We start from the raw sequence: 27,542 nt of genomic DNA on the forward strand, positions 1-27,542 counted from the left end.
TCATATGTGAAAAACATGAATATGTGTGTGTTGAACATTTCCACCGCTAATGTGTGATATTCGACCACATAATTTAGTATTGTGTTCTCTAGAGTTGTTTTTAATCTTTGCGCTGAAAAGTAGGCAATCATTATGTTATCTGATAAATTCTAACAGATAAATTTTAATCAATAATTATTTTTTATTGTTCATTGTTGAATTTCAAAATTTTTTTTTTCTTCCTATTAAATAAAACATCATCGTTTTTCATCGTTTTCGGTCATTTATTTATTTATTTTAATTTCATTTTTAACAGTATTTGTATATAAAATTTGGTAGACATATTTAGTTGGAGCAAATGCAATTATTTTACAAACCATCTATTGCCTTTTATAAAAACATGTACATTTCATAAATTTCTATATTATTTTTGTTGACTTTGTAGTGGGTAAAACTGCATTGTTTCCCCAAATGAAATTACAATTGTTATTTGACATGCATAATTAAAAAAAAATTACATTTATTAACGACTTAAGCTATGTTAACAACAATACAGCGCAATTATGCATAGAAAAATTTTATTATATCTTTGTATAATAATATAATTAGTTAATTGTGCGCTGCTTATTTGTAGGTGTTTATTTACTTATTTTCCTTTTTTATTTATTTTTTTTTTTTGTAAATTATTTTTTATTTTTCAAATCTACTTGCTATTGAACACCATGTTTGGCACCATCGTTTCGTTTGATTTGTGAATCAATATTAAATTTCGTCTATATGTATGTGTTTATAGCGCTAACTGTATGTATGTGTGTGTTTGTTGGTAATTCAATATTTTCCAGCTAAGCTGAGTTCCGTCTCTAACGTAGATACATATTTAGTAGCTTAGCTAATTTATGAGCATGTTGAGGTAGACTAGCGTAATCAATTTCCGATTTTTCGACGTTAGAATAAACACTGTTACAATATATCGTTGTGTGAAGACTTTGTTTACAAAAAGAAAAACAAAAAAATTACAAAAACAAAATTTTAAGAAAGAAAAGAAAACAAAAACAATAAAAGAAATACATTGATTGGTATGTACAGGTGTGTAACTGCATTTACGCATACATACATACATACACTATTCATATAGTTTACATATACATATACATATATATATATACATGCTTATGTGCTTGTTTGTATGTACAAATGTACAAATGTTCTTTGGCCTTTATGCGCATTTAAATTAACCGCATTCAACTGCTTATTTGGGATAGTATTTCGAGCGGCGCCAACGATTCACAATGCTATTGGCCAAGACCCAAGCGAAAGCGGCACAAATCAGCTGTAATTACGTAAGAGTATAGCAATAAATTGCAACGCACATAATAAATAATAAAAAATTATAATTAAAAACAGAAATATTAATAATTTATATTTATTTTTGACAACTCGTATACGCACCTCGACCAACACTACGCCGATGGCGCAGAAATTGAACGCTTGCCAACGCTCGACCACATAGTCGAGGAACTTCTGGCGACAGCCGTCCAGGTTCAGCTTGTCCGTGAGGCTGTTGTAGCAGCTATTGGGCGGCAGCAGGTAATCACTAGAGCCAACATTGCCGCAACAGTCGAGCTAAAGCATGAATGGCGCACAGCATATATGGAAATACGAACGGTTATGAATTATAATTACTACAAATGCGTGATTTATAGTTTATAAACGAAGCGCACATATGGAATTTTGTAGCGCGGCTTGTGCGCATGCGTAATAAATTCAATACATCCATGTAACATTACTCATCATACTCACCCATCTCTCAATGTTCGCTATGTGACTGGTGTTGCCCGGCTTGATGGGCACTGTTGGGCTGCCCCACAACTGATCGAAGGTGCTATTGATGTTGATTAGCAATGTCGTTTGGAAGATCCAAACGAAACCCACCGATATTATTTGCAGCACAACCCATAATATCAGTATTATGGCGAACTACGCACACAATTATAGCAGACCGGCATAAAAGGGCAGTGACATTGAGAAACCAAAAAAAGTGAGGAAAACAAATTCAATAAAATAAAAAACAACAACTCAAATCGTTACTTTGTTTACTAATGTGACAATTTGCTTACCACTTTGGAGATCTGACTGCTTTCATGTGCCGCACCCAGTGAACCCAACAGTGCGGTCAAGAATACCACTATGCCCAAGCCCAGTATGACGAAGGCAGCAGTATTGAAATATTCCAGTTCAAAGATAACGTACGCGCCAATGCCAACGATGGCCAAGCCAAGTAGCTGCAATAGAAATGTGGATATAGTACATAGAAAATACCAGATAGTTAGATCACGTAAAAACCTAAGTAAACCTCTACAGAATACCAGAAAAGGGCTTTCGTTGCATTACAAAGATACTCATTTGTATCCAATTAAAGTTTACATAAAAAAGACTAGTACTATCTCGTACGGAAGCACTTATATGTTAAGGTCAAAATGGTTCAATTTACTACCGGATAAAGCTGTCTTGCTACTTATTATTTGGAGAGCTAAGATTTCTGTTTATATTTCCTTAAAAAATATGCTTAAAATATTTGACAAACATTTGACACTCAGCAACAGATGAGATTACTGTGTGATCAGAGATATCAACACTCTTCTTTACAATAAAACTATTTAACACAAAATTGATTATTTCGGCAAACATTTATTTAAATAAATAAAAAATGGCAACTACTCGGCAGACATCTGTTCACTGAAGTCTTAAATCAAACCAACAAAAACTGACTTCATTTTGCGTATAGATTAATCAAATAATAAAATCGACCATATTTGTCGCCATTTAGCGGACTCGATATATGTCAACATGCTTGAAAAAGTCAATAACTTTCGACATAGCTTTTATTTATTGAGTAGTAATACCCAAATTGGGTTAACAAATCAGCGCATAGCCAATATTGTGACAATTTTTTCCATACAAACTCATATTTTATGACATGCAAAACAAAATGGAAAAGGTGCGGAGATGTGAAGAGAACAAATAAAAATAATAAAGTAAAATAAAGTAAGGAGGCACTGAGAACGGGTGAATCAAAAAACTGGGATCCTGAAATTCATACATATACATTTTAAGAAATACTCTTTACCTAGAATATGAATATTATTACTAGAGGTTACTTGACTAGATTAGAGATTATAGCATTAGGAAATGAAGGTACACAATGTCTTCTTTGTTTCAGATATATATATTTCTTTGAACCCAAATCGATTCTCAGGAACATCCAGAAGCACTGATAACCTCTGAAATCTAACGAAACACTCATTCAGCTTGAACAATCGAGCATTCACAAAAATAGTAAATTTTTCTGTCTGCCTTTTTGAGCATTTTTTTGTAAAAATGAAGAAGAGATGAAAGAAAAAACCAATAAGTAAATAAAAAGTATTAAATTCTGAATCTAGACCCAGTTAGCTCTAAAACACCACAATCGCTTTCCGGTTACCGGATCACTGCAATGTTTTCCAAGCAGAGATCATTGCAATTAAAGAAAGCCTTCTCGTTTTGTCAAAAAGAGTGCTAACGACTAAGCACATATTCATATTCTCGGATAGTCAAGCGGCTTTAAAATCACTAAAGTCGCATAGAATACCATCGAAGATAGTGAAAGAGTGTTTGGATTTACTAATAGCAATGACATCATATTTCACGATACACCTGCAATGGGTCCCGGGACATAGTGACATTCCTGGAAACTGTATAGCAAATGAATTAGCCAGATTGGGCACAACAATGCAATTGGATGCTAATAAAGAGGGAATTTTTATACCTCTGGCAACGTGCAGATACCTAATAGATAAACATGCTGTTGATATGGCTGAATCACAATTGAAACAATCAACGACTTGTTCCGTAAGTAGCCAAACATGGCCTGACTGGAGTAAGAGCCGCACTTGTCGTTTACATAAATTTAAGAGGAATGACACAAGAACCCTTGTAGGGGTGTTAACGGGACACTGTCTGATTGGTAGACACGCCAGCAGACTGGGGTTACCTTGTAACGATGACTGCAGAAGCTGCCAGCAAGAAGAAGAAGAAGAAACGATTACACACCTTCTATGTGGATGTAAGGCTCTGTATAGGAAAAGAATTGCAACTATTGGACGCGGTTTTCTCGAGGATGTGAGTGAAGTTGCTCATATCAAATTGTGTGAGCTTTCTCACTTTAGTAAGACCATAGGGTGGTTCAAAGACGACTCTATAGTGTGAGGGATCACAGTCCCAGTGGTGTCACAATGGGCCTCCAAAAGGCCTAGGTGCGTCATTTTGACAACCACATAACCTAACCTAGCTCTAAAACAAACGTTCTGATAATAGAACCAAGACGTCAATAGTTAAATTCTTGCAATTCTAACCCGATCGACCGAGGTTCTTAGAGACGAACTGGGGGTGCTTTTGGTATTGAAAGAACGAAAAGAAACAATAATAATCAACTTTTACTTATCCTCAACCCTAAAAACTACCATTAGTTAATCGAAGATATAGGCACCTTCTACCACACTCATAAGTTGCGTTTGGGTATAAAAATCTATCAAAATAAATAAACTAAATGTTGTTCGAATAAATAAAAACCGACAATTTGCCATAAATAATTCAAACATTTATAGCAATTTTGCATTTTTACAACTATGGAGAAACATTGAATGAATATAAATTTGAAAATGTCAATTCGAAATGAAATAAGTGCAATAAGTAGAAAGGCATGCTGAATTAGAATGCTCAACGAAACGAGTCAAACACAGAGTAGGTGTAGGTGCAGACATATAATTGTATATATCTACAAATATATTGTCATTATATAATCTAGCTTCACTGAGATTACTCGCCAAATTAGAAATTTCTACTTTTCCTTTTTGCAATTTTTATCGACAAATACGGCAGTCTTACATAATACACCTACATAAATTATACATAATACCCATAGTGCCGGATCATATAATCTACTGAGCGCAAACAAACACTGTCTTAAAACTATATATACGCTTTTAGAATGGGGCCATAAGTGCTTCGCCAATTTTTTCTAATGCTCATCCGCATAATAAAAGCGAATACTCTGCTTCAGTACATGTGTACAAAGTAAATGAGTTGGTTCTTTGCTTCTTTCTGTGCAACTGTGTTAAGGCTAAAGCTGTCTGTGCTGATAAGAAAAGTGAAATCTACGCGTCACTATTTGCTTTGCGGTCAGCGATAAGAGCGGCTACATACATAGAAGCATGTGTATTTGTATGTTTTAATATTGTGAGATAACAGATAATCGCTTAAAAGTACATTAGCAAACAGTTTATTGACATCACATGGTTACTATGGAACTTAGAACAGAACTAAATAACTGTTTGGGTTATGTAAGACAGCTACGCACAAATAGGTATGAGAATATACTCTTTGATATAAGGTTACTTTATAATTATTAAAATATATAGGATTTCAAAATCTTGGATTTGAATATGTGTGAAACTTTTTTGGACAGAACTCATTTATGTATACAGTCAACTTCGACTCTTTCGTCAAACACAACCTAACTGATCCCAAACGGGTCGCAAAGAAGCTCGATCTTATTAGTCAACTCCACTCCAATTTATAACTAAAAATTTTATACATTGACATCGAAATACATATGTCGAGAGAATTCTTTCTAGAACTCTTTATATGCTTCCTGAACCATGTCTAATATTTTTTTTATAATGAAGACTCCTATAAATAACCTTACTTGTTCGCTAAAAAGTCTAAAAACTCTGCTCCGTAAGCTATGAGAGAGAGAAAGACCGGAGAGGAGCTTACTATTGTTCATAACACTTTTAGGAATACATGGTGTTCCAATGATAGATTAGCATAGATCAGTTGTCATGAGTGCATCTACCTAAAAGTTAGGTTGAGGTTGAGTTACAATTAAGGCAATCTTCTGAAGTTCTCGTTTTAAACAAAAACTCTCAAAGCTATAAATTTCAGTGATAATTGGATATTCAAAGGAAACGTTTTTCATTCTTAACTAGTATGATCATCGAATAAGAAGACAGTCTGTATAACAATCTTATTAACATATTCTATAAGTATAGTAATTGAAGGTCGCTGATTGATTATGCCTCGTTAATTCTCGGCTCTCCTTGCGTTCTTATTCTTCCTTACCACCATAAGTGAAACTGAAATCACTTAATCATTTTGTTTTAATTAAAAAATCAAAACAGCAATCAACAAGAATCGGTGACGCTTTATGCGACCATAAATCTAAAGCGATTTAGTGCTATGAGTTATTAACTGTCATGTCACGCAATGCGCACCAATCCATTCACACACATACTACCTGAAAAGGCTGTTGACATAAGTGTTTGCGGTAAGCAATTGATTAATTGCAAATAAAGTACGACAAAATCGTATTTAGTACAGAGGCGCAATAAATTACTAAGGTACGAAGTTGAATATGGCCCAGGCGGCGAAGTCTAATTTAGAAATGATTCAGTAAACGTTCGATGATAAAGAAAATTGCTCAAAGGTGTATGTATGTATGTGTAATAACGCAAACTATTGTGATTAGATAAGAGCAATAAGCGATGACGGCGGCTGTCAAGTGCAATTCTTATTAGTAGCCTTCATTTCACTGGTTATTACGTAAATGTAAACTACTGTTTTGGTGTTTCATGCAACCACTGTGGAAATCATTTAAAATGAATTTTGATGGCGTAAAATTTCGTTTGTAAGCTCATGACAGTTCATGGTGAGTTAATTTTGACAGCTGTCATATGACAGCTATACAAATTCAAAGAAATGGAAAAAATGTGACAATGAAGCTTTGCAGGCAATTCTTGCAAAAATTCTTCAATCATTCAGCTAAACATTCTGAAAAGCTCATATACTGAAGAAACCCACTTTAAGTTCCCCCTCAGTTCCATTATTGGCATGCTCACAGTACTTTGAACACAACATTTACATACAAGATCACAGAGATCATGCTTTGAGTAAACACGAGATACACCCACTCATACTCATACATCTATTTTGTAAAGACAAGTGATGATGATTATGAGTCTGATAATAAAAGCGCACCCATCCTTGTGCTCAATTACTTTACGAGCACTAAAACTAAACGCTGCAACTAGTGAAATAAAACTGAATTAAAAGAGACACGAATACACTTGACACTTGAACAGATACATATTTGCAGAAGTTCGCTAGTTACTTGTATATTTATGTAAGAAAATTAGTGTGAAACGGATGCGCGCATTCAAAAAAGATTTCAGAATATTTTAAAATTAACAGCTACAACAAAATGCAATAAAACAATATGAGTCACGCAAGAGAGAAGAAGGCAAAAAAGTGTGGACAAAATAGTGCTATTGTACTAGGGTGAACCGGGTATAATGAATAACAAAGAGATCAGCTGAGATCAAAAAATTATTTCCAGGCATTTTTTTATCATTTAAATAAGCATGTAATGAAAAGCTTAAAAGAGAAGGAGTGTGAATTCTTCAAATATATTTCAGAGAAACCATTTCCAATTTATGTTTGGATCAACATGGAATCTTTACTTCTCTCTTACTTTTACTTAAAGAATAGAAATTAGAAAGCTTGACTATCAAAAGAATTTAATATTTCCTTTATCAGACATTTCAAGCTTACCGTTGTTTTGTTTTTTTTTTCAAGAGTCTGACAAATTAGATCGCTTCCGAATATCTGACGTATTTCTATAGCAAACTTGATCATTAATAATGAGAAGAGGGTCACCCTCGAGAGAGCCCATTTTCTTTGAAATGCCCTTTTTTAACGAAATTTTACGTATTTATAGTTAATAGTCTCCTTGTCAGCATTTTTTCCAATGTAGTGTGGTTTAAAACCCTCAAATGAAAGTATCATTTGAAAAAGTGAAATAAGTCATATAAACTTGTATGGCTACAATTTCACAGAAGCACTTCTCTCTCGCCAATAATTTTGGTTGAAGATTAATTTAGTTAGGATTTATTTCAGTGCATCCAATATTTATTAAGGTTCGTGGTTATTGCTGTGGTTCAGAGGGCTGGTGGAAAATTGCACTGAAGTAAAATCCAAATTAATTTAATAACATTTAGTAGTTTCTACTCTATATCTGATCTAGTTATAGACCGTATTGCCTTAGCGCCATCTACCGACACTTTAAAACTTAAAATTACAGTACTAGACTGAATCCAACTGAAACAAGTAAGGAAGGGCTAAGTTCGGGTGTGACCGAACAATTTATACTCTCGCAATTTATTTATTTAACTTTATTTATATTATATAATACACAATTTGACCCACATATTCGTAATACATATTGTATAAAGTCCATTGAAAGTTGGAAACCATAATATTAGGTTTGAATCACCGAGGTCCTCTTGTTCGATATATGGGGCCTTAAAAACCCATGGTCCGATTTCGGCGATTTTTAGAATGGGGCTGCCACACTATTAACATAGTATTTGTGCAAAGTTCTGCACCGATATCTTCACTAGTACTTACTTTATATATTGTAAAGTAAACGATTCAGATTGTCTTCAAAGTTCTGGTATACAGGAAGTAGGCATGGTTGTGAAGCGATTTGGCCTATTTTCACAACATATCATTGGGATGTAAGGAAACTATCACAAACCAAGTTTCATTGAAATCGGTCGAGTAGTTCCTGAGATATGGTATTTGAACCATAAGTAGGCAACGCCACGCCCATTTTTCATTTTGTAAAAAAATCTCAGTGCAGCTTCCATCTGCCATTTCTTATGTAAAATTGGTGTTTCTGACGTTTTTCGTTAGTGAGTTAACGCACTTTTAGTAATTTTCAACCTAACCTTTGTATGGGAGGTGGGCGTGGTTATGATCCGATTTCTTTCATTTTTGGACTCTATTAGGAAGTGGCTAAAAAAAACGACTGCAGAAAGTTTGGTTTAAATAGCTCTATTGGTTTGTACAAAAAACTTAGTAGGGGGCAGGGGCCACGCAAACTTCCCCAAAAATTACATCCAAATATGCCCCTTTCATAGTGCGATCCTTCATACCAAATTTTATTTCCATAGCTTTATTTATGGCATAGTTATGGCACTTTATGTGTTTTCGGTTTTCGCCATTTTGTGGGCGTGGCAGTGGTCCGATTTTGCTCATTTTCGAAAGCAACCTTCCTATGGTGCCAAGAAATAAGTGTGCCAAGTTTCATTAAGATATCTTAATTTTTACTCAAGTTACAGCTTGCACAGACGGACGGACGGACAGACAGACATTCGGATTTGAACTCCACTCTTCACCCTGATCACTTTGGTATATATAACCCTATATCTAACTCGTTTAGTTTTGGGTGTTACAAACAACCGTTATGTTATTAGCAACATTTGTTGCGAGAGTATAAAAAAATTCAAAGAGGACTGACCACCCTAATATAGTGGAACGTACATCGCAAAGTATTCACCGCGAAAAGGCACGCGCTGCTTTTTGGCACACTTCGGCAAATTGGCGAATGCCACAACAGTGAAGCGGCATGAATAAGCGCGAAAATAGAACGCTATAGCTGCATAAATAGAAGTATGTATGTCAGCGTCAATGGAACACTTAGCGGTTTTCAACAGCAATATTTATACTACTGCATATGAATGCATGTGTCTATATGTGCGGCGCGAAATTTTCGCCAACATTTACTTGCCTGCCAATCAGTCACTCACTCACTCAGTTAGCCAGTTGGCCAGTCAGTTCCTCCGTCAGTCCGTTGATTTATATGAAAAAAATGCTGCTGTTTGTTATTGTTATTGCATTTAGGTTTATAGTTATTGAACTTTGTGTGGTTAGCACAAGCGCGTCGCTTTGCCAAGTGCACGTCAACGTATGCAACAACAACAACGAGAACAACATATAAAAGTTGCAATGTCAATAAATTACAACAATTTAAACAAATTGTAAACAAACGTGCCCAACTGAATAATAACCCAACAATTGACTCTGTGTCGCCCACAGCGCAGCGAAGAGTTAGTCTCATGGGAGAACGGAAGTGTGCGCGGGTGTGATATGGAGAATTATGCGGTGCATTTGCTGATTATGCTATTATACAAATTCCAAAAAAATAAAATTTTGATGCTAATGAAAAATAATTATGTTTATTATCAAAAAAAAAAATAAAATAAATGAAGCAAATCTCAACCAAAGCTTTATGCAAAATTCTTATAAAAATTCTCGAAATCGATTTTATATTTCTACAAAACTCACGCATGCCCAAAAAAAAAATATTTTTTATTGTAAAAAATATTTTGTAAATTTAATTGCAACTACTTCCCCTACATACATTTTTGGTTGTCTAACATTTGTTTTTTCACTTATGCCTTACTTGTAAACATTTTATGTTTCGCCTTTTAGGCTCCAATTTACATGTCCGTACGTGACTGTAATGTAAACAAACCTTTTAAAATTATTATATTTAATTTATTTAATTGCATATAATTTTGTGCGCATTTCCAAAGTATCAGACGCTTAGATCTAATTACAAGAAATTTCTCTCCCATTTAGTTTTAAAATTTTATTGCGGTTGCAATTAAGCCAGTTATAATTAAACAATTTGTATGTGAATTGTAACTTACTTCGCTTGAAATCAAAGAGAAACTCTTTAAGCTATTTAGTTAAGATATATTTCAAATTCATTTAAATACAAATATGGTAGGAGTTTATAATGCATTTGCAACAAATCCGGTTGACAGTAGACTTTAGGCTAGTCTCTACAATTTATACCACTTAATTGTGCTATTTGCCACTCGGGAAAGGTCGACACTTCTATAACATTCTATATATGTCACATCAAAATGGAGTGTAGTCATTATAATATCAGCTGCAAAATTTCGAATTGAATGAAGAGTGATCCTTGGTTAGCCTTAACGTTCAATCTAGAAACAATATTTTCCACGGCCTCCACTTCAGTTTAGTTAATCATATCAGAAAGTAAAACTGACCTGATCCAAAGAAAGCATGTTGAACAACTTTGTAGATGTTATGATGACAAAATCAGATTTAATTCACTTTGAAAGTTGATGGACTTCTGGTTTATAAAATATATATGGTATGCCGCGCTATCTTTACTACATTATCTAAATTTTAGCGACCTAAGTTTTAGCGAATTCATACGTCTATAAATACTCATAATCTCCTCATGGAGTAGATAATTGTCTAACTTGTAAGGAAATTTATATTAAAAAAAAATACTTTTCCATAAATGTTGTCACCTTCAAAATAGTCCCAATTCGATATTAAGCACTTATGCCAGCACTTCTTCTAATGGTCGCAACAATTCTCAAACTCGATTCTTTTTTGATAAATTTTGGCTATTTCTTGTAGTGTCTTGTAAAATGACGGCCCTTTAAGGTTCTTTTGATTTTTGGAAATAGGAAAAAGTCTCACGTAATTCAGGTTTGACGAATATGGGGACTGGTTACATATGGTTTTTGGCCAAGAATTCACGAACTAGCCACGAAATGTGAGCTTTTAACAAACGAAAATCACAAAATTCACACGTCTAACCGTACCGGCTGCTACAAACAAAAAAAGCAATTGAACCTTTGGACAATAGGATATTTTAAAGTTCCCGTTATTTTTTGAAGACACCTCGTATTTTAAATTTTCTCTATGCAACCCTGATTTAATGACAATTAATTTTGAGTTTTCCAGAATTAAGACCATCCTCAACTTAATGCGTAGATCTATTCAGATAGATCTATTCTACAAACATATATATACATTTATGTGTATATGTACATATACATATTTCTACCAACACATTCTTCATATAACTTCAATAATCCTCCACTTGTAACACATTATCATGCTAATCAATGTTATTAGCAAACTTGAATTTGCATTACAATGGCCGTTAGCAATAACTGTTTACGAACAACAACTTCCTGATAAGCCATTGTTAAGCTTCACACACTTCATAAAGCTTTTGCTATTAATTTTCATAATTATGACTAAATGCCACTTGATTGTTGACGTTTGTTTCGACTTATAATTTATGGCATGACATAGACATTGGACTCATAAATATAAATTTTAAAGACACGAGTGTTTATCAATGAATGCTAAGGAAAGTTAATACCTCTTTTTTTTATCGAATTGTTTATCTTAAGCGCAAACGTCACATTTGGCGCCGCCATTGTGTGTTAAACAAATGGCAAAATTTCAAAACAAGATTTAAATTTGTTGATAGATACGCCGCATAATTGCCACTAAATGGTGTTAAAGGCGCCTACACAGCGTATATTTGTTTTTTTTGGTGGCTTTTAGGTGAGTCTTATTTATCATTTGTATATAATGTTTCTCAGATTGAGTTTGAGATTCTGCTCTTCATTGAAAAATCTTAAATGGAATATGACTGCATACTATGTAGACCAGTGTGTAGCCAAATTTCATTCATAAGTGCACATATGTTAAATATTCTTCTCTTACATCTGTTAAAAGCCATCTCATGATGGCTGATAATCTTGTTAAGCCCTCTAGAAATAATTTAAAGTGAGCAACCAAATTACTTTAAAACAATTTTTGAATTTTACCAAACAGTGATTTCAAAAACAAATACATTAGGATGGTACTTTAATATGGGAAGAGTTTTTCTCAGAATTTTTTCAAGCCTCCATCTTAACTTAATTAATAAGTGAGATAGCTGTGAGCGTAATTTTTATTTCAAACTGAGTTTCTGAAACTTAGAAATTATTAATTTAGTTTCTGAACAACATCCTAATAAACTTTCATATATACTTATTTAAAATAAATCGGTAGCGTAAATCAACTTGAAACATCCTATTTGACAGAAAAAATAATAAATTTTTCTGGCACATTTATTACGAATGTACATATATCTCTATATACAAATACACTCAGATATTTAAGATTATATACGCATTTTCCTCCGCCCCAGCCATAATGAAATGACCTTGGGCCCAACCCAAATATTATTGTCTCTGCTCATCACAGCATACAGTGCGTATACGCATCCCATGTGAGTTTATATTTTGTGGGAGTGTAGTTGTTGTTATGAATTGCTATGGCAACCACCTCTTCAATGAAGTCTGAAATATTTTAGGGCACGTGGTATGCATAGCAACTGTATACTCTACCGAATTTTCCATTATTTTTATTGTTTTTGGAAAACAAAGCAAACAGCATGACGCACAACTTCATAAGTAATGTACTGTTGTATAGGCGGGAGTAAAGAAATCCTCATATGTGCACGACCCACATATAAATTCTTGTGCGGACGCGCGTTTAATAGCTCTCCTTAATTTCATATATTTATTTAAATTTGCCATTTTATAATGGCAACATATGTTGTACAAGAAATATTCCCAACATTTTAATAATGAAAACATTCGCACCCCAAGAGCAAGCAAAATAAACATATTTAAGAGAAATAATAAAAACCAATAAAAAACACAGCCAAATGGTTTTCCTAATATTTTAATTGATACACACATAAATACAATGAAGATTAATCTGTAAGTTGAAGAAAACTCTGAAGGCCTAATTATAAATGGAAATAGAGGTTTATTTCAGAGAATAACAGAAAATTTTGAAACAATTTGAAAAGTCTCTCAAAATTATCTACTATAAAGTGAAAGAAAATTATTGGTTTTTAATAAAATACAACAGAGTGGTGAATTTTCAAATATTAGGGCAATAGGAATATAGTTGGAAACCTTGCTCTAGGCATATTTTATCATTTTATTATTTTTACTCATTTATATACATATACATATTTATTTTTATACCCTGAACAGGGTATATTAAGTTTGTCACGAAGTTCGTAACACCCAGAAGGAAGCGTCGGAGGCCCTATAAGGTATATATATACATGATCAGTATGTTGAACTGAGTCGATTTAGCCATGTCGGGCTGTCTGTCTGTCTGTATATATACGAACTAGTCCTTCAGTTTTTAAGATATCGTTTTGAAATTTTGCAGATGTTATTTTCTCTTCAAGAAGCTGCTCATTTGTCGGAACTGCCGATATCGGACTACTATATCATATAGCTGCCATACAAACTGAACTATCGGAAACAAGGGCTTGTATGAAAAACTTCCGCATTTTACTACATAGCATCACGAAATATGGTGTGAGTGATTGTTCATAGAAATAATTTAATCTCCGAAGAACTTGTTCAGATCGGTCCATTATATCATATAGCTGCCATACAAACTGAACGGTTGGAATCAAGGGCTTGTATGGGAAATTTTCGCATTTGACGTGGTATCTTCATGAAATTTGACATGGATTACTGCTTAAGGTAATAATATAATCTCCGAAGAAGTTGTTCAGATCGGCTAACTATATAACCTTAATGTTTCCAGCAAACAACCCGGCTAAGAAGAATTAGTAAAATGTTTTCTTTTTTTACTTACTTTTTCTTAAGTCTTTACTAAAAGAAATGCACCTGTGAAGGGTATATTAGCTTCGGTACAGCCGAAATTAACTTTTTTTCTTGTTTTATTTATTTTACTATTTTTTTATTAGAAATTTGTTGCCAACACTCTTAGATAATTTTTTGAACTTAAATTGCATCGCTTTGACCGTTTCTACTCAACATTTTGCGTGGTAATAAATAGGTTTGAGTACTTAATTTTATGTTTTTCAGACTATTTCACTTTTTTTAAAGGAGTTTGGCAACTCTATTTTTTTTTTTAATTTTTTTTTCTATAATTTAATTATTTTTATTTTTATATTATTATTATTATTATTATTTTATTTTGTCTTTAATTTATTTTTTCCTATTTGTAAATTTATTTTTTAAATATGTGGCAACTTCTTTTGAACATAAAAAACTAATATGCAACTTATAAAGAATAAGCTTTCTTAATATTCAGCATGAAAAAATTTAAATTTCCTAATCACACAAACCACATAAATATTATATTATGACTCAGTTGCCCACAAATTCATTGGCAACCAGCTGATGGTGTAGCCAAGTTATTGAATATAAATATTAAAATACACATAATATTTCTTGCCATTGCGTAGGCCAATTACATTACCGGGTGCCCTCATGTTTACATCCACATTATGTATTTCAAGTCTTCAACAATCTTAAGACCTGCTGGGCGAGACGCACCGACAGACACGACAACCGAAACGTTAGTCAGCCAACAAGTGATGACATCAACGCTTTCCATTTCGACAAAACCACCGACAGCAACAACACTTTTGTTTTTCACGTCAATAATCTTTGTTTTCGTGTTATTGTTGTTGTACCTAGACGAAACTTGAGTAAAATTCTTGACTTTTTTGTTATGTTAATCGTCTTTTGGACAATGCCACATTGCGCCAAACAAATATGTGTAGGTGTGTGTGTTCAGTTGAGAGCATTAGGGCAACGACGCAATGCGGGGGGCGCGTCGCTGCTCGTAGCGCCAAGAAAATGCGTAGGCTCAAAGCAGCTACAATTCCACACAAATATGTTGTACGAACAAGTGGGTATTCATATTAGAATTTGTCAGCGGCAAAAGCGTGAAAAACAACAAAAAATTAAGAGAGAGGTGAGGCCAAAAAAAAAATATGTGTGGGCCCAAAGTTTTACTTTTATGATTTTTATAGTATTTTTTTTTTTTATTTTATTTATTAATATTATTTATTATTATTTTTTTTTATTGACGATTTTTAAATTTTCTTTAAATTTTATTTTCACTTTCATTATCAGTCAGTTGGTGCTTGTTATTCTCTTTTGTAGCGTTAAATATATTGTATTTTGGTTTTGCTTTTAATTTCTATTCCTTTTCATACGGCGAAAATTGCTTATCAAGTACCTAGAGGTTTTGTGCAAAACTAATTTTTTTTTTATGATTTTATTTATACTTTTTATTCATTAAATTTGGCATTGAATATAGTTCTTTTGGTTAGACTAGTTCAAGTTGATGTTTGCCTTTCGGATTTTGAACCAGATGTCCGCGAAAAAAATGGAAATTTATTCCACTTTAAATCCATTAAACATTTATGGTCAAACGCGCTTAATATTTCCGAATATTGTTAGATAAATTGAGGTTTGCTTTCATAATAATGCAAACTATGAAGGAGGTAGAGTTGTTAGCTCACAAACTATTTGCAGTCAAAATTTTAAAATTTTAATTTTTTTTAATACAAAAGTTATCTAACAGCTAAAACAACAATAAAATTTTTTAATGCATTTTTTAATACTTAATAAGGTCTTTAGTACAATATAAAGACCAGACAAAATATTAGTTTATAAATAAAATCGTCAGAGCCTGGATTCATGAGCAACAGCTTCCCAGGGAAGATACTACTTCCAAGAATAAATGAAAATAATAATTTTAATGTCTCTAGGTTTGTCACTTATGTGAAAAAAACATCACTGCAAAAAACAAAAGTTATCGGAGACTTCAATCTTCCATCGTACTGGACAGAATCATTTCAAGATTGGACTCAAAGAGAGAAAAATATTTTATACTAGCTGACTCCGTAGTCGTTGCACCGCGTGAAATTATTTGTTTTGAAAACAAAGTTGAATTTATATAGTGTTGGAAAACATTTATTTGCGATTTTTCAAATTTTTTGTGTATTTTCAATGTAACTCAGCTTAATAAACAACATTTTTTGTTTTCTGTTCCGGTGCGTAAATATACAGAGAAGATGATTTTTCAACTCGTGAATGAAATTTATGCCACACACCTCCAGCGGCTGTCTTTGAGACCTGTTGATTGTCATCCCAAATGCAAGTCTCATTGGAAACTGAATACGTTTGAACTGAAATGGCAAATCGTTGGAACTCAAAGAAATTCGTGGAATCAAGCATTCTGCCCCTTGTAATTCCATTTAAAAAATTCTTGCAACTATTACATTATTCGATAGCTGCTTGAAGATTGCGCAGCATAATAAATGACAAAGAATTTAGAAATTTCACTGGATAATTCACAGCTTCGTCTTCATTTTCAACATGATCGATCGATGTGTATGAACACAAATCTCCCGGAAGTTGACTTTAAGTCATATAGATTAAATCATCGACATCGGTATTTTTGACACTTAAAAATCTGCGTGCACTCAACCAATCGTAGTTTCAATAAATTTGGCTAATGTTCGGATTGATATCAAACCATTAGAAGTATTAACCAGAATTTGCCCAGTTCTTTGCAGATCTTCAATTCCTCCGCCGCTGTTGATTTCGAAATAACAGAATGTGTTTGTCAATAACAGTATCATTACGCCACCAAAGCGACGATTATTATTCCACAGATCTTTCATTGTTCTGTCAAGTGCTTCTAGAAAATTGCGCTCATCTCATAGATGTTTCATAGATTTGCATGTTTAACTGAAGCTACAGTGTCGAATGGCTGTCATAGGTTGTCTTTTGCTGATCATTAAATAATGGAACATTTACTTATACTTGTTGTTCCAAAGTTATTCTGTCGTATGCACGATTCAGTACATCTCTAATTTGATGATTTGGTAATGGCATATGTATTTCAATGCTTCATTGTAGATGTCACCGTTCATTTGCAATTCTAAATTCTCTGTTGCCACATGCCAATTTCCGACTTTTCCGAATTGTTTTTTTATAGATAGATTGATAAAAAAATTTATGGAAAAAAGTCACTTTTTGGAATTTTACAATTTTCCGACTAAACCTTCCAAGATCCACAACGAACAACCGATCTCGATCTTTAGCGTATCTAATCTTGAACCGCTTTCGCAGCGCAAGGAACGGAAGCCCCCAAAGATAAATAATTTCCCCCGTTTTTTACACATTTACCACTGTTTCTTCGCTCCTGATGCTATATAGCCTATAGCCTTCCTCGATAAATGGACTATCCAACACAAAAAGAATTATTCAATTCGAACCAGTAGTTTCGGAGATTAGCGCGTTCAAACAAACAAACAAACAAACTCTTTAGCTTTATAATATTACTATAGATATATTTTTTTTTTTTTTTTTTCAAAAAATAATCTTTTGAAAATCCACTAACTTGGGACGGTCTACATTCAAAAATATGTATATTTAAACTATTGTTTCTCAAAATTCCATATGAACTTCCGTAAACTCAAATCTGCCGTAGTAAATATATGAAATAGTTTGTATAATTACAATTAATAAATATAATTATATTGATATATACACTTCTCTCCAGCATTCCCCGAATTTGGGTCATCTTTGTCAGATACAAAAATAAAGTGAGGAGATAAGCAAATCATTATTTGTTGAGTGAAATATTTTTAATCAAAAGTAAATACTTTCGAAAGGGCAAAAGCACAGATAATTAAAGTGCTATCAGCAATACGCAAACGAATCTATATACAGATACTACGTAAGAGCACCCAAAGTGAGTATATATTTGTGATTGTTTTAAGCACATATTTGCCGTGACGTCATTGCAAATATGGGTGTCATAAGCTTTAAAAATAGTTAGAAACCACTTTAAAACGAAAGTAGCGAGTTGACGTGCGTAGTCACCGTAGATTTGCAAATAGAATTGAGTGCAAAAATATGTACAATATAAAGTGGCTAAATTAAATATGAGAATTGTTGTTTTATATTATGCCATAAAGACGATATAAACACTTGTGCGATTATGTATCTGCATAAAGTATATCTACGTGGCGTATACGCAATATACGAAGTATTGACACTTCAGAAAGTAAATTTGGTAATATTTAATATTTAGCTTCGAAAATATTCTTTTGAGCTAATAGTCACAGAATTGCACATAAAGAATTTTATTGAAGTGAAAGTTATGTTTTCGAAACATTAAGTTACTATTGCTTCTCCCAAGTTAAGGTCCCAAGAGATCGTAAAAATATAAATGGAGAAAATTGTCAGCATCACAAAGATGAGGGATACAGATTCTTAACCGATGACAAGACTGATTATTTGTAAAGCAAACTATGACATCTTAATTGCTCAACAATTTCGGAAATTATAAATGGGACCAAGCTCATCCTTTTCTTAGGCAATTGTAGTGCTATCACTTGCGGATGAAGCTCAAATAAAAGCAATAAGAATGTCAAGGGTTCTTTTGGCGTATTAAAAAGCTGCTGAAGTGAGAAAAGGCTGTCCCAAAAAAAAAACTGTCAAACAACTGCTTGATTTTAAAACTCTTTTGAGATTGTTCAAAAAATAACGGGAATTTCGAAATTCCAAGGGTTTGGAGAATAATGGTATTTTTTTTATGTTGACACACATGCCTCTGATGTACGATACAATTTTCAGCTATATTCATTGCTTACTTTGTCTATAGCAGTCGCTAAGGTTAGACGTGTTTTTATGCGCTTAGCGATTTTCGTTCTTTAAAAGCTCACACTTCCTTGCTTGTTCTTGAATTCTTAACAAACAAGGAAGGAAAGGCTAAGTTCGGGTGCAACCGAACATTTTATACGCAAATGTCCAATTGCAATTTATTGATATATTTTTATTAAGATAACACACAATTTGACCCAATTTGAAAATGCTATAAATAGGTATATGAAAGGTAGGGGAAGTTACACTATTAAAAGAAAAATATTTCCTCTAAATTAAATTAAGATACCTGAGAGATTTACCGGAATTTTCGGTGAAAAATTACCTCGGGGCACTGAATTCTTCTTATTCGATATTCGAGGCTTTGAAAAGTTATAGTCCGATTTCGACAATTTTTTTCCCAAGTGATGCCAGAGATCATATACAGTATTGTGCTATCTTCATTGGGTCCTTATGTATATATTATAAAGTGATGGAATGAGATGGAATTCAGAATTGAGTTATATGGGAAGTTGTCGTGGTTGGGAACCGATTTCATCCATTTTCCACACGTGTCATCAGGGTGTCAAGAAAATATTATATACCGAATTTCATTGAAATCTGTCGAGTAGTTCCTGAGATATGGGTTTTGACCCATAAGTGGGTGATGCCACGCCCATTTTCCATTTTGTAAAAAAATCTGAGTGCAGCTTCTTTCTGCAATTTCTTCTGTAAAATTTAGTATTTCTGACGTTTTTCTTTAGTGAGTTAACCCATTTTTAGTAATTTTCAACCTAACCTTTGTATGGGAGGTGGGCGTGGTTATTATCCGATTTCAACTAATTTCATGGTGTGTGGTGGGGTACGTAAGAGAACCGACTGCAGAAAGTTTGGTTTAGCTTAGTTATGACACTTTATGTGTTTTCGATTTTCGCCATTTTGTGGGCATGGCAGTGGTCGGATTTTGCTCATCTTCGAAAGCAACTCAAGGTGTTCCAAGTTTCATCAAGAAATCTCAATTTTTACTCAAATTATCCGTTACACGGGCGAACGGACGGACAGACAGACATTCTCATTTTGACTCGTCTCGTCACCCTGATCATTTTGATATAGATAACCCTAAATCTAACTCGTTTAGTTTTATGACTTACAAACAACCGTTATGTGAACAAAACTATAATACTCTCTTAGCAACTTTTGTCGCGAGAGTATAAAAACAATATACAGTATACGATGCCTCAGTCTTAATATTCGCCAGATTTCAAAAATAAAAAGAATAAAATTCCCGTTATTTTTTGAACACAGCATGTACTTTGCTGTTCTATCTCAATTTAAATATGCCAATCTATTTGACTTCTACCAGCTGTTTGTTGGTTTCATCACTCTCCAAGGTTTGGTTGTTTGAAGACAGCTAATATATCAATATATTAATGACTTCAATAGAAAATATACTTCAAATAAAATCTTTCTTTTTTATATGCATACGCACATGCTCGATTTAAATTTATTAAGTAGCCCTGAAATTTTAAATACTTTTAAATACCTTAATATATTTATGTATGTAAAGAGATTTACCAAATACTGGCCCTTAACATTTTGTGCTACTTAAAAGTGCGTATAAAATTATGTGCACAAAAATATGTATATATAAACACATACATACAGAAATATAAAAGTATTTAAAATGCCACCTGAACTCTCCGACTCAACGTAATTTATTGCGTAGCTTGGCGTCATGAACACACGTGCATATTTATGTACCTATATAAATCTAAAAACATAGATATATATATATCTGTATACTTTTTTCCTTCGAACTGTCTAGTTGTGTAATTTGAACTCTGCACACACTTCATTTGCGCCCACCTCGTAAGTATACAGTTAACTAAAACTACAACAACAACTTGATCTAAAAACAACAAGAACTTTAACCGCAAGTCAAACAAATCAGCGGCATTTGCTTAGCAAACTAAACCGTAAAAATCGCAACAACTGAAGTAAACCTAACAACAACAACAACAGCAACAGCAATTAAGCACAAACTCACACGCAGCGCAGAGCGGCGTATTTAAATCCACTTAAAAATGTGTAGGTATGTCTGAGTTTTAATTTTCATAAGCGGCATTTTGTTGCTGTTGCCCATTTGTTTACGTTTATTCACGCTTTGCTTTGTGCGCCGCTGCAGTTTTGCGAATGTTTTTAACATTTTTTCATTTAATTTTTATATGCTTCTATTTGTTGCTGTATTGACAATTCAAGGTGTGTAAATTTCAAATACACAACTCAAACAAATAGCACGCGCCAACAAATAGCACAAGTCTGCTCAATAAATGAATGAATCGAGCGTCTGACTGGCAAGCAGTGAATGGTGGCTTGAGTCAATGATCGAGCTGTTGAGAATGACAAGCCACAACTGCTAGACACACCAAACATATGCGAATACACAGTGTTGTGTAAAATCTTTGTAACTACTTTGCATAAGTTGATTTTTGTTATTGTTTGTTGTTTACTGTTTAATCGTTTTGCTATTGCTACTTTGCATGCGATTTGTAATAGTGAATGTTGTTGTTGCTATAGTTATTGTTGTTGTTGTAAATATTTTTATTGTTGTTGTTGCTTAAAAATCCAAGCAATATTTATTTAGTAACGCAACTGTTGCAATTTAATAGCTTTGCACTTTGCGCTTGCAGCCACAGTTTCATATTGACATTGAGTGCAAGTTACCCATACGCCATGGTGTACATACACATATACACATATGTGGGGTTGCGTTAAGTACATTAATTGCCAATTCAGCTTGCAGTGTAAATATTAAATTTTAATAGAGATAAACGCATGGATATTGTTCTAAAATAATTTGGAGTAGACTTTTCTCAAGCGTTTCTGATTAGCTGCCAATGCTTGTATGCCTTAAAAATATTGAAATTTTCAATTATTTTCGTAAATATTAATAAAGAGTTGAGAGTTTTTCAACGAATTTTAAACGCTTGTAGCCGGCTTTAAGCTGCACCTTTGTAATATTAAAGCGCGCCAATGACGGTTTTCTTTTACTTGTGTTAGTGCGTAGGTTACTCATACGCCCCCGCAAATCAGTTTGTAGAATATTTTACCATTATTTAATGTAAAGTTTTATGCATTTTGAAAGGGAGTGCTCTAACAGTGAATTTTTGTGAGGAAATCATAGTAATTAATTAAGGAAATCACAATAAATTAAAATTAATAAAATTTGTTTAAACTATTTCGATTCAAAAACTTCTAAATATTCAATAATTACATGTGGAAGGCGTGTGAGATTTATTCAAAAACTATTTAACTGAAAATTATGTCAAAACAAGTAAGGAAGAGCTAAATTCGGGTGTAACCGAACATTTTATACTCTCGCAATTTATTTATTTAACTTTATTTATATTATATAATACACAATTTGACCCACATATTCGTCATATATATTGTATAAAGTCCATTGAAAGTTGGAAACCCTAATATTAGGTTAGAAGTACCGAGGCCCTCGTGTTCGATATCTGGGGCCTTAAAAACCTATGGTCCGATTTCGGCGATTTTTAGAATGGGGCTGCCACACTATTAACATAGTATTTGTGCAAAGCTCTGCACCGATATCTTCACTAGTGCTTACTTTATACATATATTGTAAAGTAAACGATTCAGATCGTCTTCAAAGTTCTGGTATATAGGAAGTAGGCGTGGTTGTGAAGCGATTTGGCCTATTTTCACAACATATCATTGGGATGTAAGGAAACTATTACAAACCAAGTTTCATTGAAATCGGTCGAGTAGTTCCTGAGATATGGTTTTTCACCCATAAGTGGGCGACGCCACGCCCATTTTCCATTTTGTAAAAAAATCTGCGTACAGCTTCTGCCATTTCTTGTGTGAAATTTAGTGTTTCTGACGTTTTTCGTTAGTGAGTTAACGCACTTTTAGTAATTTTCAACCTAACTTTTGTATGGGAGGTGGGCGTGGTTATGATCCGATTTCTTTCATTTTTGGACTGTATTAGGAAGTGGCTAAAAAACGACTGCAGAAAGTTTGGTTTAAATAGCTCTATTGGTTTGTACAAAAAACTTAGTAGGGGGCGGGGCCACGCAAACTTCCCCAAAAAAATTACATCCAAATGTGCACCTTCATAGTGCGATCCTTCATACCAAATTTTGGCACTTTATGTGTTTTCGGTTTTCGCCATTTGGTGGGCGTGGCAGTGGTCCGATTACGACCATTTTCGAAAGCAACCTTCCTATGGTGCCAAGAAATAAGTGTGCCAAGTTTCCAACCGTTATGTGAACAAAACTATAATACTCTCTTTAGCAACTTTTGTTGCGAGAGTATAATTAGAGCCTGATTTTACAATTCAGTCAAATATTAAAATTCTTGTTTTTATAAATAACAATTTTTTCGATGTTTTTTGATAATTTGAATTACTTATGTACTAGTTACTAATTAATACATTACGTTAAAGCTATATTATTTTTATAGAAAAAATTTGTACTTTTTTTTGGTTAAAAGTTCCTATATTAGTATGGCTGAAACGATGAAAGAATTGGCTATTGCTGTATTTATATATGAGATCCCCTACAGATTTTAATATAGAAGTTGCTTGAGAGACATTTTTTATTTCTTTGTACACAATTGATTGCGCAGAACTATAAAAAATGTAATAAAAGAGCGTAGTCCAAATATTAACCACCATTTGTCTGTAGTTCTTTAGAAGGCCAATATAGTATAAAATAGAGAAGAACCGTTTCGAAATCAATCATCACATAAAACACAGGAACATTGAGTTTTATAGTTCAAAAGGACTTTGTAAAAGCAACAAGTCATGCAAAATAAACCATAATTGTATTAATATTAAATTGGTATATTACAGTAACACAGTAAATAATTTTAATCTCCAAGAACACTAGGCCAAAAATTTATCTAACTCATTATGAATTGCACAAAATATTTTTAATCACAACTAAAGATAAACTAGAATAAAAAATAAATACAAATAAAGTTGGAATTAGTTCTCACAAATTATAATCCTGAGATTTTACAAAGTTTTTTTTCTCAACTCTTACTTGGTTTGATTAACTAGAATATACCTCTGTATGCAGTTATTTCTGTAGAAGCAAAACCAAAATTGTATTGAACTCTGCTGATAATCCAATTAAACCATATACTCGTATTTCGCTTTCTAGAGATTATGAAGGCAATTTTAGAAGACAAAAGCACACAAAATAGTATCAAAAATTTCAAAAAACAAAAATTACTTATTATTAATATATATGACCTATAGCCAGCACATTGTCGCTAAAAAACTACAATAAATGTTTTATTAAAAAATATCAAGCATTGTCGAGTCACTGACACCTGTCAAATTATGTATCATTATAAAAGTATCCGAAAATATTGAAAGAAAATTTACGAGTACTCAACCAATTTTCAAAAATATTTAATTTACTAAAAAAAAATTGTTTCAACAAATTTCACTTTCAATTACTCACCGCATAGAGGATATCCCAAATCAAAGAAAATACTTTGAGAGTTTTCGTTGAACACGCCATGCTTGATGCTATTTATTTATTTACAATTCACTAAAAAAAAAATAAAAAAAAAATAAATAAAATCGAAAGTGTACGAATATATAAATAATTGCACGCGGCGCTTCTTTAACGAAACCTATATGTATATATATATATATGTATTTATATATAATGACATATAACTAAATGAAACACATTCGAAATCGCCGAAAAACAGACACCGTCACAGCAAAGTTCGTAAACGTAAACACCGAGGAAAAGGCGTTCAAAATGCGAAAACACAAATAAAGATGACAAAATCGAATGGAAAATACATTCATTTTGGCATATTTTTAAATGGCCGATATTTTTATACACTCTGTATATATATGTATGGCCATGCGAACGACCATTGTCCGCTGTTTATTTTCGGAAACACGCTTCTTTCGACTCCCCAGTGAAATTCAGCAAATTTTCCAAAAAAAAAAAAAACAAAATTAGCAAACGAAATTAGAATTCACATAAATTTGCATGCGGCACTATGCTACTATAATGCGCTCCATTTCAACACGCACTGTCCCCTCTCACGCACGTTCCACCGAAACGCACTTAGGCACTAGTGCAACTATTTGCATGCCAGTTTATGAGTATTCAACGCATTTCACATAAATTGCGCGCAAAATTCCATTTCACTGAAATAAATTTCGAATTTGATTTCTAAACACCAGTAAACCGTTATTACCGTTGTAGTGCTAGCGTATTGGAAAACCATCGACGGCGCCAAGCGCGAATAGACTGAAACTACCTACACCTCCAACGCGACTATTTTGCCGCCGCTAATAATTTGCGTTTGCTTTTGTTTTGTGTTTTGCTTGATGCTTTTGCCTATTTGATTTAGATTTTTCGCTTTTGCTTTTTGTCTCAACAGAAATTGTGTTCACCACTTTTTAGCTGTCTTGATTCTGTCTTTACATTTGCACACATTTATATTTGTATTTATATAGTTACTTGCGATTCCAACAGCTTGAGAGTACTATAACAACAAACAGTTGGCTGAGCAAATTTCGCATGGAATTTATTGAGAATGAAACATGCAAAGGCAAACTATTCTTAACACTTGACACTACTCACAGTGAGCGCGATGAGTCTGTAGGAAATATTTGCAAATGCAAAAGTATCAAAAAAATAATTTAAAAAATCGAAAAAATAAAAGTTAATAAAGTCATGAAAACAAAATTTGAAAAAAAAATTTAATAAATGAAAATTAAAAAAATGCATTAAAATTAAAATTAAAAATTTTAAAAACGTATATATGTATATACATATTGGTTTGGATTTCCAAAATTTCAATTTAGCCCTTAACATTAACGTTCAATAAATAACGGGAATTTCAAAATTTCGCGTGTTTGGAGAGGTCAATTGTCCAATTCGACCTCGAATTTTTTAAAAAGCTCACACTTCGTTGCTTGTACGTGAATTCTTGGTCAAAAACAACACAGTAACGATGCCACAGCCTCCATATTCGCCAGACATGACTACGTGTGACTTTTTCCTATTTCCAAAAATAAAAAACCTTAAATGGCCTTCGTTTTACAAACAAAGGAGAAGTCACTAAAGAGCCAAAGGCAATTCAAAAAATCGAGTTTGAGAGGTGTTTTGAAGATTTGCAGAATCGCAAACATAAGTGCTTAATATTGAACGGAGACTATTTTGAAGATGATAAAATTAATGTAGAAGACTAATTTTTTTTTTTTCAGAAAACGAAAATTACCGTTATTTTTTTAACACATCTAGTATAAAAAGTATTAATTTTTTTAGTTAGAATTTTTTTTTAATTTATATATTTTTTGTTTCAAAATAATCTGACCTGGAACGCAATGCCTTTCCTACAGAGCACAATAAATTTAGTATGCAAATAGAAACATACAAAACAACAATGCTTTATCGTGTAGTTCATTAAATTTCCACCGAAATGAAATGGCATGGAACACCTTTGAAGCAAACGATTGTAATCGTGCACGCAAAAAAAGCCCAGCTAGCAGTTTGTTTTTGTTGTGCACGTGGGATAATTCGTCTTATCGGAGGTCAGTTAAAAATATCAAAACAAATAGTCACTGGAGAGAGCAACAAGGTTGTTGTTGCGTTTGAACGAATATCATGGAATATGATACTATTTTGAAGCATAGTTTTAGGCAGTCTGATAAGATAGATTACCTGTAGGTGTGTAGATGACTTTACTAGCATTCAAATGATGAATAAGTAATTATTTTCTGATATGAATATTTTTGTAAATCATTTAAATGCATATTTTAATCAAAAAATGTTGCTGTAGTTGCTCTTGGTTTAAGAGAGAGAAGTCTGATAGTCTGTAGACAAATTATCTTACATTGAATTGTGTTTTAAAACAGTATTTTATTTAAAAAAATATATTTTTCTCTAAACATTATGAGTCACTGAAGTCATTTGGCAATCTCAGTAGTATCAATTTTGTATAATATTAAAGAAAGAATTGGAAATATTAAAGCTTGATGCCATGACTAATTCGATTCAGCGTCTTATAGTTCATCATCTCAGTGTATCGATATCTCATATTCATAGCTGTCTTTATATTCGAATAGGAATCACTTTAACTTTCTTGACTGGTAGCAAGCATCACTTGTCACTATCTGCTAATACGTCACGGCCTCTTCTGTCTCTTACTTGTACCCAGTCAAATTATTACAAAGAATTTTTGGGTTTTAATAGTCTGAATTTCTCTTAATCTTCATTGCACCTCTGGCTGTCACAAAGTTGAATTAAAAAAATTTTGCCAAAAATTAAACCACGA

General features: G+C 33.0%; 1 protein-coding gene across 1 annotated transcript; it reads right to left on the reverse strand.

The window, feature by feature from the left end:
- Positions 1 to 613: 613 nt before the first annotated feature.
- Positions 614 to 25,605, reverse strand: LOC105211640 (protein late bloomer). Its single transcript, XM_011183171.3, has 6 exons — positions 25,458 to 25,605; positions 24,698 to 24,787; positions 2,097 to 2,261; positions 1,780 to 1,956; positions 1,429 to 1,602; positions 614 to 1,309 (listed from the first exon to the last, which is right to left on the reverse strand). Exons 2-6 carry the CDS (start codon positions 24,755 to 24,757, stop codon positions 1,229 to 1,231), a joined length of 657 nt encoding a protein of 218 aa, XP_011181473.2. The 5' UTR covers positions 24,758 to 24,787; positions 25,458 to 25,605; the 3' UTR covers positions 614 to 1,228.
- Between the last annotated feature and the right edge of the window lie 1,937 nt (positions 25,606 to 27,542).

This window comes from Zeugodacus cucurbitae, chromosome 6 (assembly GCF_028554725.1).
Source record: "Zeugodacus cucurbitae isolate PBARC_wt_2022May chromosome 6, idZeuCucr1.2, whole genome shotgun sequence".
Classification (NCBI taxonomy): domain Eukaryota; kingdom Metazoa; phylum Arthropoda; class Insecta; order Diptera; family Tephritidae; genus Zeugodacus; species Zeugodacus cucurbitae.

Bases quoted from the DNA above. Each gene is read 5' to 3' on its own strand.
- LOC105211640 (XM_011183171.3), bottom strand. From the start codon at position 24,757: ATGGCGTGTTCAACGAAAACTCTCAAAGTATTTTCTTTGATTTGGGAT. The intron at 1,957-2,096 runs GTAAGCAAATTG...TTGTGTGCGTAG, and splicing joins GCAGTCAGATCTCCAAAGTG to TTCGCCATAATACTGATATT. The intron at 1,603-1,779 runs GTGAGTATGATG...TTCATGCTTTAG, and splicing joins TAGCGAACATTGAGAGATGG to CTCGACTGTTGCGGCAATGT.